Genomic DNA, 18,483 nt, shown 5'->3' on the forward strand with positions numbered 1-18,483 from the left:
TTTACGCGTATCTGTGATGCACGGACGGAGTTTGGAGGTGATAATTTTTTCCTGCATCGCGATGTGCACATGTATGCACTGGGTATGAAAAGGACGCGTTTACACGCTGCACACTTGACCCTTTGACTAAACTCGAGTGCGAAAATTCAAAATCGCGAAAAACGAATCCTTTGACGTCGAGGAAAGATCTTATTTCAGCGAGTCGTTAACATCTTTAATTACAGCTTGAAAGAGCGGAGTAATGTGAATTAAATTTAGTATAAGAAGAGCGTATAATCACCGTTTTTAACTGAACTTTTAAATGCAATTAATATGTGCATAAATTAGTAGCGTTTCTTTCGAAAATCGAGAGAATACGATAGCTGGGGTCGGGCTAAAAGTGTAGAAAGATTATAGCAAGCGGAAACGTCACGGTAGCAATTTTTCAAAAACGCGGTAATCCATTTCACAGAATATTTTAAATGCAGAATGTGAGAATATAGAAAAGACAAAATATAGAAAGGTCAAGCTAATGGAAACAGAAAAAAGAATCATCAAAATTCTTCTGTATTCTAAATCATTCTGACGTTTCTATATCACGGCATACTTCTGCACCTTTCTTGACCTTTCTACATTTTGACTTTCCTATACTTCTACTTTCCGCATTAAAAAATATCCGTAAAACAAATCTGCGCCTTCTTGAAAATATCGCGGCGTGCGCCTTCTATTTTCTTAACTTTCCACATCGTCATTACTCCACCCTTACAGTTAGCATATCCTTTTAAAATTTGTGAGGATAAAGAACAGGAATAGGATAAGATAACTCACCGGCTAGTTCTCGATACACGGAAAGCGTCGAACCGCAGCACCTTCAGAACCTTGATAAAAACTCCACACTCACAATATATATCTAAATTGTTCTCCGCGTACTCCAAGATTTATCTCCGACTTTCCGGCGCAGCGAAGCACGCGCGTGTCTCCTTATCGTTAACAACAACAAACAACAAGTGTCTCTGAGGTTAAATCTCTGCGAGACTCGCTAGCTATTAAGGACGAGCCGGAGAGGGAAAAAAGGGTCTCTGTTCCTCCGCCGAGGAGCGGCCGACGATGAGAAGCCTCGTATCGTCCTGATCAGCAGGAGCACGCTGCGATTTCTCGCGATGTGGCCGAACCTTCGCCACCTGGTACACTCGCAATCAGCGCACCGCGGCTGCTGGGAGAGGACTGCTGATCGCGCGCCTCTTTGACAGCGACAAAACAACCATCGGGGATTCGCAGCCGCAGCGGCGAGAGGCGAGGAGACGAAGGCGCAAGTGCGAAGAACCTCGGTGTCTAGGGCTGTCGCTATAGTCGGCCACGAGCCGCGAACCGAGGACTACGCGAGCGGAAAGAGAGGAGATTACACACCTACCACCGATTATGCCGAAATCCAGAAATTCGATCCTCCGAGTCAAACTCTCGCAGAGAATATTCCCTTCGTTTCTCATTCCGCAGAGCGTAAATACTGACCATACCGGCCCAGTCCCTACATGTACAAGAAAGAAGCCCTGATACACCAATTTTTCCTAAGGACTATTTTTTTTTTCAGTCGTTCGGGAGCTCATTGGTAGTTTAAATCCAGAATTTCTACCATTTCTACGGTAGCTAACGGCTGTCGTCTTAAATTCATCGTAAAAGCTTCTCTGTTACCGTTCTTAGTCCATAGTCGAAAATTAGCAAATAGTTGTTTGACAATTAAGCGAATTTCTCTGTAAATTCAAGATGGCGGCCGAAGATATTCTAGAATGTGATAAAATCGTGCATTTGTATTATCAATAAACCTCCCCCCTCCACCCTTATAAAAGGATAACAGTGATATCGAAAGATTAAGAAGAAACCTCAGATTCTGCGTCAAGAAATCGTCAAGAATGTTCTCTTCTTATCATGTTTTAAAGAATGAAAATTCCAATCAAATTCTACGTACAGAAAACACTGTACATGAAATACCAACTGAAAATTATCTTTTTTATTGCAAAAAAAAAAGTATTCCACACATGCCGGAATTTCATGGAAGACCGTCGTTTTTTAGCGCCAGCTGCCCGATCCTGTACAGAAATCTGCAATTCGACGGAATATTCGATGACTAATCATCCTACTTTCGTGAAAAAATCGGTATACGAGATAAGACCGCCCTAACAAAATATTTTTTTAAATACTGATTAATATCTGATCATTTCTAAATTTGTGATTTCCGTTACGGAACTGTACTGCCATATTCTGTAAAACTATAGGATCGTTTAGAAACTTTTCCTTGCAGAATATTTTCGATCGGACTATTTCGCTGCGCGGTAGAGAGCTTGAAGAGATGACGGCGGACGCAGCGGCTGCGTTTTTTTCCAAGCTTTCTTTTTGTACAGGCTGAACTACGTCGCACGCCTCATCTCGCTATGGATTCGATGCTTATTTTTCCTTTCAGGTAGATGAGAACGACGCATTACATATGTTGCGCGTCTTGTTGACGAAACGTGTGCCGCAGCGGTCACCGAAGTAATTAACTCTCTGATTATGATGTCAGCATCGATCGATCGACAGAACTGAGCATCATTTTTATAATTCTTCCATTTATGTGTAGGGGAACGCAAAACTGATTGAAAATTGATTTTTTATGACACGGAATAGTGTATTCGTGACCTACTAGCTAGCCTGTGATCGAATTTTATAATTTCATAACAACGCATTGCCGTTAATTGTATAGGTATTTTGTGCAACCTAGATTTCAAGACGGAAATATCGTTCGGAATGGCGATGAAAAAAGGTGCCGCGGTTTCTGCTTTTAATATTAATATTTAGAGCTGCCTCGTCGCGATTTCCTATCTTCCATTTAAATAACATGGGAAAAATGGTCGATTTTTTTATACAGTCTAGTACAGTCTTATAAAACTAGTTGAAAAATTTACGCATCACCGCAGGTTATACACGTGGCAAGCATGATATCAGGCAAGCTGTTGTTTTGGCCTAGAACTTTTGGTCAGCAGACTTCCAAAATAACTATTAAAACTACATCAGGTATTTTTCTTCTTGGCGAATTATACCGCGTTAACGTCCCAATTCCGTGGTCCAGTCACGACTGGGTTCAACAATATACAATACCTACAATATTATACACACGTATAATATGATAAGAAACGCATGTGATGATGGGGGGAAAATTTCACGCTATCATTAAAGCGCAATCCCTTCGGTACGCGTTCGTGAAACATTATACGTCGAGACAATAAACGTTTGGATTCAGGGATTATTGATCCGTATGAAAGCGAAGCGGACGGTATAATCGCTGCAGAAATTGTAATGATCGTAAATATGCCAGAGGTTATCCGGTATCTATTCACTCTGACAGCGACTTGCCGTTGTACAAGGGAAACGTCAACCCAGCTTGGTGCCTGCGGTACTTTCCATCTCTAAAACTTTTAATTAAAACTCAATAATTATGAGATACGGAAATCAGTTCCGCAGTCCCGAGATCGGCGGCTTAACTATAATATGCGCGAAAATAAATAAGTTTCGCGCACTCTCCACAAGTTTACTAATTAGTTGGTTAATTAGTGCAGTCGCAACGCTGGGTTCCTGTTCCTACGTTGTTTACCGTCTTAACACGGTTAAGTGATTCCGATTTTCCGCAAATCAACATCACTTTTCTGCCTAAATGTATATACAGTTTTACTTATACGCAATCGGTAGGTACGCGTTGAAGAAATTCTTCCTCTTATTTTTTTTAACGTTCTTCAAATAGCGAAGAAATTAGCTTAACCATATCGCGCGTTATTCGCGCAATTTTCATAACTCACGGAGCATCAGGTGAGGAGAACAACAGCTAATTCGCATTATAGGGATTTCAAAAACAAAATGCAACAAATAAACGGTTTACCGCCAAGATTTTGAAGCGAAATATAAAATTCTATCCCACCGCTGTTCAGGTTCGCTAAGTTGTTATACAAGTTACTTTGCTTGTCTGCATTTACGGAAAAAATCGGGTTACGTATACCTGCTTTTTGCAACCTGAGGAAAAGATCGCGTGCAGTGTAATAATATCCAGCTTGTAATGACGTATAAATTGCCACGAGTTTCAGACGCCTGTTAATGCGAAGGTTACTTTTTCGTACTATTTTGTAATACGAACAAAATACGCAAGGTTCGAAGTATCGTAGGATCGATTTTTATTCAAATGCCACCTCGCGAAATTCTACAAATACATATATACAGCACCGCAAGCGTATTTGCAATTTATTTTCCCAACTCTCGATCGTGGAAAATTGTAATTGAAAGTTTTTAGCCTCGAAACTCCGTGCAAGCCTCAACAAAAGATCTTTAATATTTATGAAAATTGGCAGAATCGCTGGCCAACCGAACTGTTATATCCGACCGCCGTTTTCCGACCGCAACTGCCTGCACAATGGGATGCCGGGTCAGAATCACTTTGAATCACGATCCCGGCGCGTAGCCATTCAGCGTCCATTTATTATTCGCCGCGCCGTGTAAAAAAATAATTCAAACTCTCAATAGGGCCTCGGCCAAAGCACGTGGCGCACGAGGTAAAACGTAACGAAGGTACCAAGGCATCAGAGGCATCGCATCGGCCCGCGGAGACATTACGAAATAATAAACGAGTTTTATACCGTTAGCCGTAAATGTATAATAATAACCAGGCAACGAAATTCTTTCACTCTCGGTTCATAACACAAAAATCCCCGCAATGTCATCGAACTTGATCTTCGTACGATGGGCTGTATAAATTTCGCATGGTAATTATCTGATTATCTATTCGATTCGCGCGTTATGTAATAATTCTTACTTCGCAATAGAAAATAAAAAAAAACTACCGGGAACACAGGTCCTAGATCGAAGGATTTTTTTGCAAATTTACGATAGGTTGTTATACTGTTGCGACAAATCGATAAACGTCGGTGTCGATATCACTAATTTAGCAATCGCGTATTATGGTGAATACGTATATTGCCGAAATCTTTCTTTGTTAAATCGACTATTTCAATTTTATGGAACTAATTTGCACTTTATATACCGTAGTTAAGATGAGATATCGTAATTGTTCATTAGCCTGGATCGCAATCTTAATTAAAATACGAACACGACTTCTGCCCGATCTGCGAAATCCCGTAGGGTTATCTTCACTTTTCATTTATTTTACTACAACGCGTTATACCACAATTATAACGCAACGCTGACCAGGCTACTCCGATTCTTTGGTGTAATGCCTCCATGCAATTATAATCCGTAATTGCTGTTCGTAGTAGGCCTGCAATTGTCGTGATTCTAACTACTTTCATTCTCCTGCAATATGGAAAATGTACGATGCAATGCGAGAGAATTTGAAAAATTAAACTACATACATTTTTCGCGTAAGAAATCTGTGTTTCCTAAAGAATTCGAATCTGCGTAATCAGATGCTAAACAGATGCGTATATATACGTGTAATGTCATCCGGAAGGCAATTTTATATTCCCCGTTACAATAAATAAAAAGACGGCGTCTATTTGTATATTCTGAATTGGAATTAGACGAAACTGTAAATTGAATACGTGATTGGAAGGAAGAAATGTTGCGAGTCTACAGATATCGATATTCAAAAATTGAATTTGCAGCCGCGAATGAGATTTCCATTCGCTTCAATTCCCTCCGGTTTTCTCGCCAGTGTAAATTATCCCGTTCGTCACTGGCGTGCCTTTATTTTACCGAAGTTACGTCGAAATCTCTCGGTGTTATAACAAACGTTTCTTGTTCTCTTGACAAAAAATAAGAAAAAGATCCCTGCAGCGGCGTCCAAGCCAACACACACCAGCAACGAACCAGGATCCGTGAGTCAAGTCCGAGGCCTGAGGCCGTATTAACTAATGTTCCAATGTCAATAGCGGACTTGTAAGACAGAGTTGCGTAATTGATTACCGAATGCCATTCACCCGTTTGGCGGTGTGTGTCTACCTGAGTATCGGTTCTTCCAGGGACGTGCAAATCGGTACAAGAAAGCATCTACGAAACACGTTCGAAATCACGACTCCGAGGGCTGAGCTGTTATATTTGATGAGTTCGGAGGTCAGAAATTCACCGGCAACATTTCGAGTCGCGGGCGTTGCCTGTTGGCGAAATCTTCCACGGAAGACCATTCAAAGGAAAGCGTCGCGTTCGACGCCTACAAAGTGGGCTACTTACACCATTTTCGGAGAAGAAAGAAAGAAAAACAATACTTCTCCTCCTAATGGTAACGGAGATGCTTTCCGCTGAACGGTTACCGTCTAAATTTTACGGATCGGATCACGGTACGGGTTCGTGTTACATAAATATTAGCTCACTGTATACGCGAACGAAAATTGCTGTCGAAGTAAAAAATTACAAGGCGGTGTACGTTTCGCTCTAACGAATACGTTACAAACGTAACGTTGGATTTCACCGATGAAAACAAATCATTTATTCATTATAATACAAGGATCGTGCGTTGTAGATTCGTTTAGTGTACGTATAATATGTGATATAATTAGATTACAACGACACGATTCTCACTTTGATTTACAATATATTCCGCGGTACCGAGGTTTTTGCACGAGAGAGATTTTATCTGTGCAGATATACTTACGGTACCTTGAATCGGCATCGTTGTAAACTCATATATAATAGAAATTATAAGCTACGTGTTAACATCGAAGTAAAATAAGATAATTCCAAGGTTCTCCCGACGTTGTGTATCAACTCTCTATGAATATAGAAAATTAGTACAGTATATATGGTAAAAAAAAATCCTTACGCCTCGCACGTATAAAGTGCGGGCCAATTACGAATGCGCGAATCCGCAATAGCACGAGCTACGGATTTTTTTTTATACCTATGTAGGTAGAGGTACACAACGAAGCGCGAAGCATGCCAGACAAACGGGTTGCAACTTCTCTGCATCATTGCATAAAACGGGTGGAATTCTTACAGTAAACAGCATCGATTTGCATGTACATACATTGGGAACGTAAATTTATCCGAAGCAGAAACACAAGATTTCTATACTCCCTAAATTTGAATTAGTGAAATTTCAATGATTCCCAGTTATGAGTAGACCACTACAAAATACCAGTGCATGTACCAACACGGACGATCCGGTCACTTTTAACTTATTTCCAGTATATATATATATATATATATATACAATGATTTTCTCCAGTGGTATACTTATAACCGATTCACATTTAGAGAGTAGACAATCCGATCAAGTATTTCCCTGCATTTGAGGCGAAAGCGATTTTCATCGGTGGAGGAAAAATGAAATATTGGTAACTTTATCCGCTCGCAATAACATTATCCATATAGAAATACGAGATACATGAATACGTAGACACATACATATCGGTAACGTAGGTATCTACTGTACATGTAATACACGGTAAGTATATGTATCCAGCCTCCCACGTTACGTAATATTATACGTATGCACATACATGTACGGAATATGGCCCATAGTGCAGCGCTCGCTAACACTATAAGCGTTTAGCAATAGATCCCCCCATTTAGTTATGGCAGTCATACAGTAGATTAACATAATTGGAGGTCGTAACTACGGCACGGAGAATTTGCCGCGTCGCGTTGCGCCGCCGTTTCAAGATTGAATTATTGGCCTGGTGTGCTGCTGGCGTGCGTGCACGTCGGAGAAAAAGGTAAAGTGAAACCTCTTGCAAACGCAGTGAGTGATTAAAAGAAATTGTTTACGGAATTTTCAGGTAAACTGCGGTCTGCTCCATTACACAAGGTGAAGTTTATCCGTTCACCGAGTGTCGTATACCGACTTGTTGTTGGATGCAACGCGGAGTCCGAGTTGATGACAATCCGTGTAATGGAGTGGATATCCTTGTCCTTTAAAAGCCGAGTCCTTGACGGCGGTGGTCTCGATCGTGTGATAGGTTTCATCCGTTCCCATTCAGCACTGCTATACACCCGTGTGATTATATTATAAAAGCGATGAGATGGAGACGGGCGAGAGAAACAAGACGGGATTCTTTGTTGTTCCGATCATCGTTAAATCGCTCTGGTATTATCCGCGCTCACTCGGTCAGACATAATACCTTATACGAGCTGCAGGAGACGGGAGTACCTGAAATGCTAATTTGTCGTCCTGGTGTGTGATGAATGTGTGCCGCGTGAATGTGCGAGCACGATTCACGGGACTTACATAAAGCCCTGCTGGGGTAACCGATAGTAAAATTATCATGTACTGTTGAGACGCTTTGTCTGCGAGATTCCGACTCCCGGCAACTCCGTCGAGAAACCCCTGCACAGCTCTGCCTGTTTCAAGATGACGATGATGGTATGAAATTGACATATCATAAAGTTAAGAAATTAGTTTGCCTTGAACTTTGAATTGCAAATATTACATGAGAACTTCGTTAGTTACGATGCAAATGTGTTTGTAACTCGGATTTTCTCGACGTCAGACATGCGGAACGCGAACGGGACGAGGGAAATTCTGATGCTGGATAAATGAATATTATTATTTATTCACACCTTTCGTTAATTGCTGCCGAAACTACGCGGGTCGACGATCGATTTAAATTTCGCTCAAGTTCTCTGGCATAAGTAAGCACGCACCAGTTATCTTCGAACCCCTCATTCTTCGCTCTTGATTAATGAGAATTTTTCAACGAACTTTCACTCTATTATAGATACTACGATGAGATAAGTTCGCGGTGATACTAGAAGACTCAAACGTCTCTTGCATCTTTCTTAGCGAACCCCATTCGGGATGGAAATCGATTTCACGTAACTGCATGTGTCGACACGGGCACACAGGGCGATTCGTTTTAACAAAGAAAGAAATCCGTCTGTTTTTTTCTTGTCATACTTTTTCGCATTTAATCACCTCAAATTCTATAGTAAATACGAGAATTTGAACTCAACGCGCGTTCTGACGTATGAATAACACAGAGAACAGATGTGGCGACATCTGTCTTCGAGTTGGTCAGGCTTAGTGCGTCTCTCGTTTGGTAGCGGCTCCTAACACGAAACGAGTTTTTTAAACTAATATCTGAGATAAGTCTGGTGGTAAATACAAGTGAGTTATCTACCCGTGGTACATATTTGATTGTCGAGGATACGCTACATATAACATTGTTAAATCGACTGGGGCTAGTCTAGGGGGGTGGACAAGAGAATTCGGGACATGAAGCGCCAGATTGCTCGGTATATCATTAATTGAAAGAACTGTAAAGTTTGGAGTAAATACTTTCATACGCGATTATACATTACATTATTTGTACGGGTTGGAGTATCTATATCATATTTGCAATACGAAATTCTGGTATTAGTGTTTGTTACACCTCGCGACACGAAGATATGAACCTAGCCCCAAACCAACGATTTGACGTACATAAAATCGCAAAAACCGACTGTAATACCGACGACACCTTCTCTAGATGGAATTTATCCGGAACATCTCACTAGTAGATTGTGCACCAAAGAGGCAAAATGATCGTCTAACGCTGTGGATTACAAAAGTTAGTCAAATCACGGTACATCACGACCTTCCTTGTCGTAGCCTAAGTGTGAACGGAACCACCCAACGGAAATATCGAAAAGAGAGATTGATACGATATACTTGGATTAGATTTCATGTCTTTATAAACTACCTGTCTCGGAATAAATTTTTTGTACATATTTCGGTCGTTTCTAATATTTTTATAAATAAACGGCAAAAATCATAATAAAAGGCTAATAAATAAACACAAGCAATAAGCAAAATCAGTGAGCAGCTCAAATCATTTACGATAAAAAGCGATATTACAAACAAAAATCATATCGATTACGAACCTTCCAGTTTTATTCACTGTAGTGGTTAGTTTGGTTTTCACTTTTTTCTCGCGATGATAGATCGGTTGCTCGGGATTGCTCCGTTCATGTAACTGCTAAATACTGACAATAATGCTGCAATGTAGCCTGTTCCTGTAATCAGACAAGAGATAGACTAATTTTATTAGTATCTTGTTTTCCAAATCAATATACGCATCATTGAAAATTTACGATCATTTTATAAAATATAATCAAGGACTAAATACTAATAAATTTCGACTGGAACACAAATTTGTCCAAGTTAAAGTAGCGTGACAATGTCATAAAGAATGATTTCAAATGTATACCTGTTTTCTATTCTTCCACAACATTGTAATCTGTTCAGCTTTTGCATTTTGATTTTCAAGTTTCATTGACAAGATCTTGTAATCCAAATAATCAGCAACTCCAAGCAACGTTGTTCCAGTTTCTTGCTGTAATCAGGTGAAATTTCACAATATCTTGTTAGTTAATATGACTTTGAAATTCATACATACAGCATCGAATATTTAGTACAATTTTTTTTAAAAAGTAATACAAGAAATGAATAACCAATAAATATTTACAGACGCTGGCATTTTACGATCGCTTGGTAATTACGAGATGCATAGTAAAATTTAAAAATGAGATACAAGCCACTGGAAAGTTCAAGACACTCGAAATTTCAGAGTAAGCAACGCCGTAATACACAGATGACGTCTCTGCATCTACCTGTACTTAATATGTTTCCGGATTGACCTTTTTTTCGCTTGCTTTTTGTCGTGTTCCTGCCCCCGTTCGATGTATAATAGCGGTTTCTACTTTTATGTACATACAATTTTCCGCCATGATACTGTTTTCAACGTGTACGGATCTAAGTTACGAGTTCGTTTGTTTTTTGTTTCATTTTTCTTTGGTAAATTTATATTCGCTCGGTATTTCTGTATATTAACACGCTACTCAATCCTTCGTTGTAAATAAATGTTTCAGCTCAGAGGAGACTGAATTGTTAATTCATAATACCTTTATTTATTTGATCGTTGGCATCGAGAACGTTCTACATATTTATAACACGGTCAAGAAACCCCGTTCGAAAAAAACAAAACACATGTGATACATTAACTCTTGATACAGTAACGAAATGAAGGATTAGAATACCGATCCCCAAACAGAAAATCGACCGAAGCGAGCTCTTTTTTCAGCTAACTTCCCGATAAATTTATTTCAATACGTAAGGAATACGTTTAGCGAACCATTTGATAATACGTGCCTTTCAGTTGCATTTTATAAACGGGTATTCAAGAGATGCTTTCTGCGACGTATTGTAATGTACTCTTCACAGCTCTTCAAACTCACAAAACAATAGAATAACGCGGGTCAACAATACGCATTTCAGCACTTACCGAAATTTAGCAATCAAAAAGGCACTGCTATTTGAATTCTGGATTAATATGGCATGCGTGGTTCTTCTCTGTCCACTCCGAAGGAACTGAAGCGACTGACGTCGCGCGTCGAGCTGCTCGCTACAGAAACGTCTGTGTTTACTAAATCGACGTTACACGCGGCGTCAAGCGTAAATTTGAATTTACTGACGACGCTCGATCGAATAGAACATGTGTAAAAATGAATCGAAAATGAGAGAAAATCGCAAACCTTGTCCTTTTTCAGAGAACGAACCATCAGTGGTCCGTAAAATAAACTTTTTTGACCGAGCTGGCCCCTAAATCCGTTCCAAATAAATAGATGGAAGTCTCTTTTATAAAACACTATTCCCTATCTCATCTCTCAACCAGTTATTTCGAGGGTCCTAAGGGTCCTCTGTGTGGATCAACGGTGACTGAAGATTGCGGAAGACAGCCAGCTAAATGAGGGTTTTTGAAGTTTCGTCAGGGATGGAGCGGGGAGCTTCGATACGGAAATTTCCCACTGTTACCTGGAGTCTCATGCAGTCCGCTGAAAGACTCGGAAAATACACGGTGTACATACATTATGAGTTGTCTAAGGGCAAATGTAGGGCACTCGACCTATAGACATGTAATATGTACACAGATCCGCACGCTCTGATTGGAAATAATATTATTTTCTAGTATCGCCATCTGTGGACACAATCTGCTCACTCGTAGCGGTGGGTCGAGAACGAACAAAGTACGCCCATAATTTTGCACACAATACGCAGCGTATCATGACGTAGTGTGAGCAACTTCAGGCTAAACCTCATTCACACACTGATGCCAATAGAAAAAAACCGTATACTGCATAGCAGGATGAAACTAATTACGTAATTAGTGCATAATTTAGTCGACAAAGCGTTAATAGAACGTAAAATAAATGTTGAGAGGTGAAATATATTTGGTTCCGAATGAATTTTCATACTTTCCTCAATTGCGGTGATAAAAAAAAATCGGCGAATATTCAGTTATAAGGTTTCCATATTGCCACTTTGACAAATCAAAACACAATAGATATAATAGCTTAGTGAACAGTGAAACGTATTTGGCAAATTTTTGCGACGTTGAAATAAGATGATAGAAATGTTATATTTTCATCGTTAAAAAAATGGTGAGTACATCTTTTTGAAAACCGATACAGTTGTAAAAAAAAAATTATCAAATATGGTAGGGTAGTTCAGGTGTCGGAATAAGAAAATGGCGTTTTAGAATCTGCAATCGTGGGATCTAGGAAACTGCATCGGAAAATAATCCCGAATATTACAAGCGAAGTAAAGAGAGGGAGAAAGAGGAGAAAGAGGGCAAAATATATATGAGTAATTTCTAATCGGTTGGGCACTGGCAGGATGTGAATCATTGTCGTCATAGTGGCTTATCACGGGATTATTTCCAGGTGTAACCACGGACGAGCAGATTTGAGCGACTTTAACGAGGACCAGGTAGCCGTCCAGGCTGCCCACCAATTGACAAACTACACCCAAAGTCACAACTCGACATTATTTCACCTAGTTTCGTGCTCACGCAAGTTTCTCCAAGTTTTTAAAATTTCCAGTTTTCTCACCTCAACTATCAAACGACAACTTAATGTATTAGATTAACAAAGAGAGACTAGCAAATCGGAGCACCACCTTAATTGCTCAAAAACGGAAAACAATCAATGTAAACGGTGTCTCTGAATTTCAATGCTGTGTCAACATTGGCCATCTGATTGAATCTTCTACGGTATTGGAACGTGTCAAGTGATCTGTGGCAAGAAATGGCGCAGAACCACGGAACGGGCAATATTGCATATCCGTGTGAAATGTAATAGCTGTGAACAGGAGGTGTACAAAAATTACTCCAAAAAGTAACAAGCCTAAAGTCAGTGTCGATATTTGTTTCTCCTTTGAAAATTGGGCAACATGTCTCAGGAGCATAAGTGGCGGCCCTGGATGCCGGCAGGTGCTGAAGAAGCTGCTGGCGGTGAAGGGTCTATGGAAATTTATATCGAAACATTGATGGGCCTTGCATTCGAAATGACTGTGTCGCCCAATGATACCATCGGATTTATAAAACAAAAAATTCAACGTGTCGAAGGTGAGTAGGTAGCTTGTATTAGATATTCGTATCTGAGACGGGATGTGATCTGCTGTTTGTAAAATTAATATGTCTTGCATTTTGACCCGCCCAAGTTTAAAGTTTGTCTTTCTTTCGTAGAACCAAAATTTATTATACTGTTTAATTAACATTGGTTCCATTGGTCTGTCTATCACAGAATACTAATACAATTGTCAGACTGTGTAGTTTGACAATGAACCCGCCATACAAGTATAACGCTTATTTCAGAATTCCAATATTTTAATATACAGTAACTTGATAAATCTATGATTCATATTCAAGTTCAAACATAATATAGAGCTTCAAAATGATGAATACTGTATCATTTTGTATACATATAGTTAAATGCACATGTATTGTAAACTGTGGGATTGTGATCTGGTTAAACAATAATAATGTAGCTTCGAAGATCTTGGCAGCTTGAAACATACATTTTACCACTGATACTAATTCTGACAAATATTCATTTTACAATTTCCTCACGCTAGCTAACATAATTGTAGTACAGTTGTAAGAACTCACATCTGTCAATATCTTCTAATAGAGATTTATTTCGCTTTAATGAAGTGGATAAAATCATTTAGAAACAAAACTCGGACGACAGAAAATTCATAAAATGCTTATCTCTTTCATCTTCATTTATTACGTTTCGTCGAAATGGTCTGTGGAATATACTTGTACCGAACTATCTCAGTCAGTGCACACTATATAGTGACAAAATATTGTCTCATTATCTAATGACTGGTAATTGTATGTTAGGTGAAAATGAAGTTGTATTAGTATTGCAAAGAACAACTCATGCATTACATTAATGTCTGTTCCACCTCTTCGCAAGCCTTAAAATATTAAAAACATGATACTTAATATGAAATAGGTTTATGCAACTGTGAATTTATTTTCACTACTAATAAGTTAATAAGAGGTTGAACTTTAGAAAAATATTGATTACAGTATCCCTGCAGCAAATCTTTGATGGACATATAAATTTATTTTATCATCTTAATGGAAATTGTGTTTCTGTTTCCATTACAGGTATTCCAGTATCTCAGCAGAACATAGTATATAATTTATGCGAACTCTCCGATTCAAGTACACTTTTGGACCATAACATACGGGAAGGTGCTACCTTGAAGCTGGTCTTGTCAATGCGAGGTGGACCTATTAGCACGCGTCGTTTACCCCAAGTGGATGATTATTCCATTAGAGAACTTCGCGAATTTGTTGAAAATAACAAGTTAGTAAACTGTAGAATTGTATATGATAAGTTTAGTTTTGATATCTTCCAATTCAGACACATTTTTCACTTCCACAAGCACTATCAACTTCTAATAACTAGTTTTTTCTGTTTCATGTACTATTACGGGATAAACATATTAATATATAAGTATTATACTACATGTACTGAAAATTCCCTTCCGCAGAGAAAATATGATGGATCAGCTGCCACCAGGGTGTCGAGTGACAGTTCTTGTATTTAGAGAGGGCGATTCTGTCAGTTTGTTTAAAGTGATTGAGAATGACGATGGCACCTACTCTCCCATCGCTGATTCGTGGAGTGGATCATCGATAAGGTATACTTGGATATGCAACAACTGAGATTAGCCCTTTTCGTGAAAAAACCTTATCAAACGTTACATTCTGCCTACAGAAACATTTTCTCGGACTCTGATTGCGAAGAGGTAGCTGAGAGACTGCAAGAAAATTCTACAACTATGGAAAAGATGCATGCTCTGAGACAACAAATGGAGAAGCTCTCGATTCAGAAGGTTTTTATTTTAACTTGATCTGTGTGATTTATTTGGAGAACAGAGGCTGCCTCCTGCAGACAAAAAATTACGGAACATAATTGATTTATGTGTTTTAGTCAAAGAAATCGAAGAAAAAAGATGAAGATGAAAAAACCAGTGGTGTGGATTCTTTGGTAAGCTCAAACGTGGTATGCAGGGAGGACGAAAATTTTAGAAATACCACTCTTTTACCTCCAATTGCAGCTCCTAAACTCCCTGACCCTAATACTGCGAGTTTTAATTTGAGTAGTATGCCAAAAAAATATTTAAACCGTAGACCCAGAGAACTGAAATCTCTGCCACCAGAATACTATAACGCTTTACGAATGCCTTCAAATAAGGAATACGACGATATCGTCACGCATAAATTTGTGCCTAATAAGTTGGACCCCATGAATCAGGAGTTGCAATTAAATCAGAGAGGATTTGGCTCAATAGGAAGCGAAATGGCATCTCAAACAAAAAATTTTGGTCACATTGGGAGCGAAATGATGGCTCGGAAGAAGCGCGAACAAGAATTGGCCAACAGCAAATCAAAACCGTTCTCAACCGACCCATGCAATAATATGTATCTCAATGCAAACTTCGAAAGATACGACCCAACAAACTGGCAAAGAAATGAAAACACAGATAAAGACATTACACTACCGGACCTGCGCAAAAAGAGCTTTGACAATTTTAGCGACCCCAACGTGTACAGATCACACCGACATTCTCCTACTTTATCAAATCATGAGAATATGCCAATGGAATGCTCTTCTTCAAGTATAGCGATAGTCGAGGAAGAGAATCCCCTGGATACAAACTTTTCACAAAGCCCAATCACAGTAACATCGACTGAATCCACGACAGTTGCCATATCACAATTACCTTCCGAAAGACTCTCCAAATCTAAGAGTACATCTAAAGGTAGATTTAGATTAAGAAGATACGGATTGGTATTTACAGATCACGAACGTCCAAAAACCTGTCCAGACCTAAAGATCTGTCAAAAATCTTACACTGATCTGATGTCTGAAAAAACGTATAGCTATGAAGAATCTGACACAGATTCGAAATGCGAATACGACGAAGTTTTTCCCAAACAAAAAAGCTGTGATGTTAGCCAGGAGAATATTGCTGGAAAACATATAATTGAGAATCCGAAATTCGAAAATGGGTTTGCTGATCACAGTATCTGTATGGAAAATGTAAATGATTTGTTAGCTCAACGTATGTCTGACACCTCAGCATACGATTATGAATCTGAGAAAGATTTCACTAATTTCAACGCATCTGATAAAACTCGATTATTTCATCAATCTCTGTATAACAGAATAACAACAGGGCGTAATTACATTACTCACAAACTCGGCGAGTCTAGTTTTGAAGGGGGAGATAATAGCTTTCCTAAATACGACAATACAGAAGGTAGATTACATCATTCTGGAAATGATTCCAATGTTCACTTCTTAGGTAGAGTAAAGAGTCCGGTACTCAATGCTAAGGATATATTCGAATCAAGTTATGAAAATAAAGAAAGTTTGTTTGGTTTGGGAAACGATGGAGCAAGAATTACGGATGCATCTGGTTACGACAGTAGTGAATCAAGCTATCTTCAGCTTGATACTGCTGAATTACAGACAGTTAGTGGAGCAGAACCACAGTTACAGGTTCTTGGGCGTGTTCGTAGTCCGATTCTTAGTACGAAAGATATTTTTCATGTAGATAACCAGGAATCTACCGGATTTAAGCCCTCATCTTCGAGCAGACTAGAAGAACTTGGTATCGAGCAAAAAATTAAAATACTTGGGCGTGTTAAGAGCCCTGTTTTAGCCACAGATAATTATAATTTCGAAAAAGAGCATGCATTGTATAATCCAACTCCTTCTGACGCTGCCTTCTTTGAGAAACAAATAAAAATCTTAGGCAGAGTTACAAGTCCGATTCTTTCATCGGAAGAATACAGCTATGACAAGGAAGATATATTGTACCGTCCAAATTTCCCCGTTAACGATACTCGTTTGGATAAGCATATTCAAATTTTAGGTAAGGTACAAAAAAGTGCACCAAAAGATAAAAAGAATGTACAGCCCATCATTTCTAATCCCCCTAAAAAAACGACAGTAAAAACACGTTGCTTCCACTGCCATAAGCGCCTAAATATTACTAACATCTACAATTGCCGTTGCGGAAATCTATTTTGCTCGGCCCACAGGTACTCCGAAGTTCACGGCTGCAATTATGACTATAAAACAGCAGGTAGAAAATTTCTTGAGCAAAACAACCCGTTAGTTACAGCCCCCAAATTGCCTAAGATATAAATGCACTTTCTTTTCTGCACAATTATGAAATTAATTCGTTATTTGTTCTTTTTTTTCTTTTTAACCCCATCTGCGATTGGTATGTTACATTATACGCGAGAGTTATGTTTGGTGAAGCATTATTAAATGTACCACGGGTGATATGTGTTGATAATGTATGTAACTATAAAAAAAAAAAAAAAAAAAAAAAAACAGAAAAATGGAATTAAAAAAAAAGTAATACCTAGTGCTAGGTTTCGTATTCGTCCTATTGTGCGGAATAGTTACTAAAACATTCTATTAGTGTCATCTATGCATTAGCTGATAATTTTGACAAAATGGATTCGCTAAATTGACTAAAAAGTTCATTTCTTGGCTAGCATAATTAGAAACAAAGTTTCGTTAAAACTGCACCTTAGAATTATTTTCAATAAATGCCTTGTATATTATAATAAAGAATACTAAAAATTATCAAACAACAATCAATAGATTATATGTAACAATATTAAATGCACGAAGGTTTCGATGATCAATATCTACGTTTATTCGAGTTTGATTGACAAGCGTTACCGCATGGCTCATCCAATTTACTCGTGCATTCGAAAATTCCTATGACCTGTTATAATGGCATTTGTATTAATTCTGCGGAATTGTAAAAAAAAAAAAAAAAAAAAAAAAAAACAACAACATTAATAAATGAGAAAAAATTTCGTTTAAGAGTGATTATGATGCTTAAACGCACCTTTTGTAATAACTTGCTTAGAATCCCATATATGTATCTATATACCATACATATATAAACGTATATATTTTTATTAATTCAAGTCGCAACGTATTCAGCTAACTTATTTTCCTTATATAATATAACGTTGCACGATTTATTTAGGAACAAATTTTCACCTGTTACTGTTACGAAAATTTGACTAATACAAAATATTAAGATTACAGCAGTCATTTTACGCCTTTTTCTTATAAATTTGCCCGAAAAAAATCATGTTTACAATTTTACAACAATGATCTGACATTTTTCTCCGATTCTCGATTTCTTAATTAATACCTTTT

At 38.5% G+C, this 18,483-nt stretch overlaps 2 protein-coding genes across 9 annotated transcripts in view; one reads left to right on the plus strand and one right to left on the minus strand.

The window, feature by feature from the left end:
- LOC124300266 (Ig-like and fibronectin type-III domain-containing protein 1) overlaps positions 1-11,320 on the minus strand; it is a 168,086-nt gene extending 156,766 nt beyond the window's left edge. For 4 of the 5 annotated variants that reach the window (XM_046754187.1, XM_046754195.1, XM_046754158.1 and 1 more), the window contains exon 1: positions 808-1,213. The gene's annotated coding sequence lies outside the window, so the exon portion shown is untranslated. Of the gene's footprint in view, positions 1-807; positions 1,214-9,810; positions 9,943-10,136; positions 10,263-11,210 lie in introns of those variants that run through there. The other variant, XM_046754169.1, reaches the window with a different exon arrangement.
- A 667-nt stretch (positions 11,321-11,987) lies between these two features.
- Positions 11,988-18,140, plus strand: LOC124300295 (uncharacterized). Of its 4 annotated transcripts, none has more exons than XM_046754250.1 (7): positions 11,988-12,366; positions 12,465-12,571; positions 12,649-13,331; positions 14,385-14,586; positions 14,774-14,923; positions 15,001-15,118; positions 15,217-18,140. In XM_046754250.1, exons 3-7 carry the CDS (start codon positions 13,157-13,159, stop codon positions 17,440-17,442), a joined length of 2,871 nt encoding a protein of 956 aa, XP_046610206.1. In that variant the 5' UTR covers positions 11,988-12,366; positions 12,465-12,571; positions 12,649-13,156; the 3' UTR covers positions 17,443-18,140. The 4 variants fall into 4 exon arrangements, with proteins under 4 accessions (XP_046610206.1, XP_046610221.1, XP_046610198.1 ...); XM_046754265.1 differs by lacking the exon at positions 12,465-12,571 and having other exon boundaries at positions 12,649-13,058; positions 13,166-13,331; XM_046754242.1 differs by lacking the exon at positions 12,465-12,571.
- Positions 18,141-18,483: the final 343 nt, after the last annotated feature.

This window comes from Neodiprion virginianus, chromosome 1, assembly GCF_021901495.1.
Source record: "Neodiprion virginianus isolate iyNeoVirg1 chromosome 1, iyNeoVirg1.1, whole genome shotgun sequence".
NCBI lineage: Eukaryota > Metazoa > Arthropoda > Insecta > Hymenoptera > Diprionidae > Neodiprion > Neodiprion virginianus.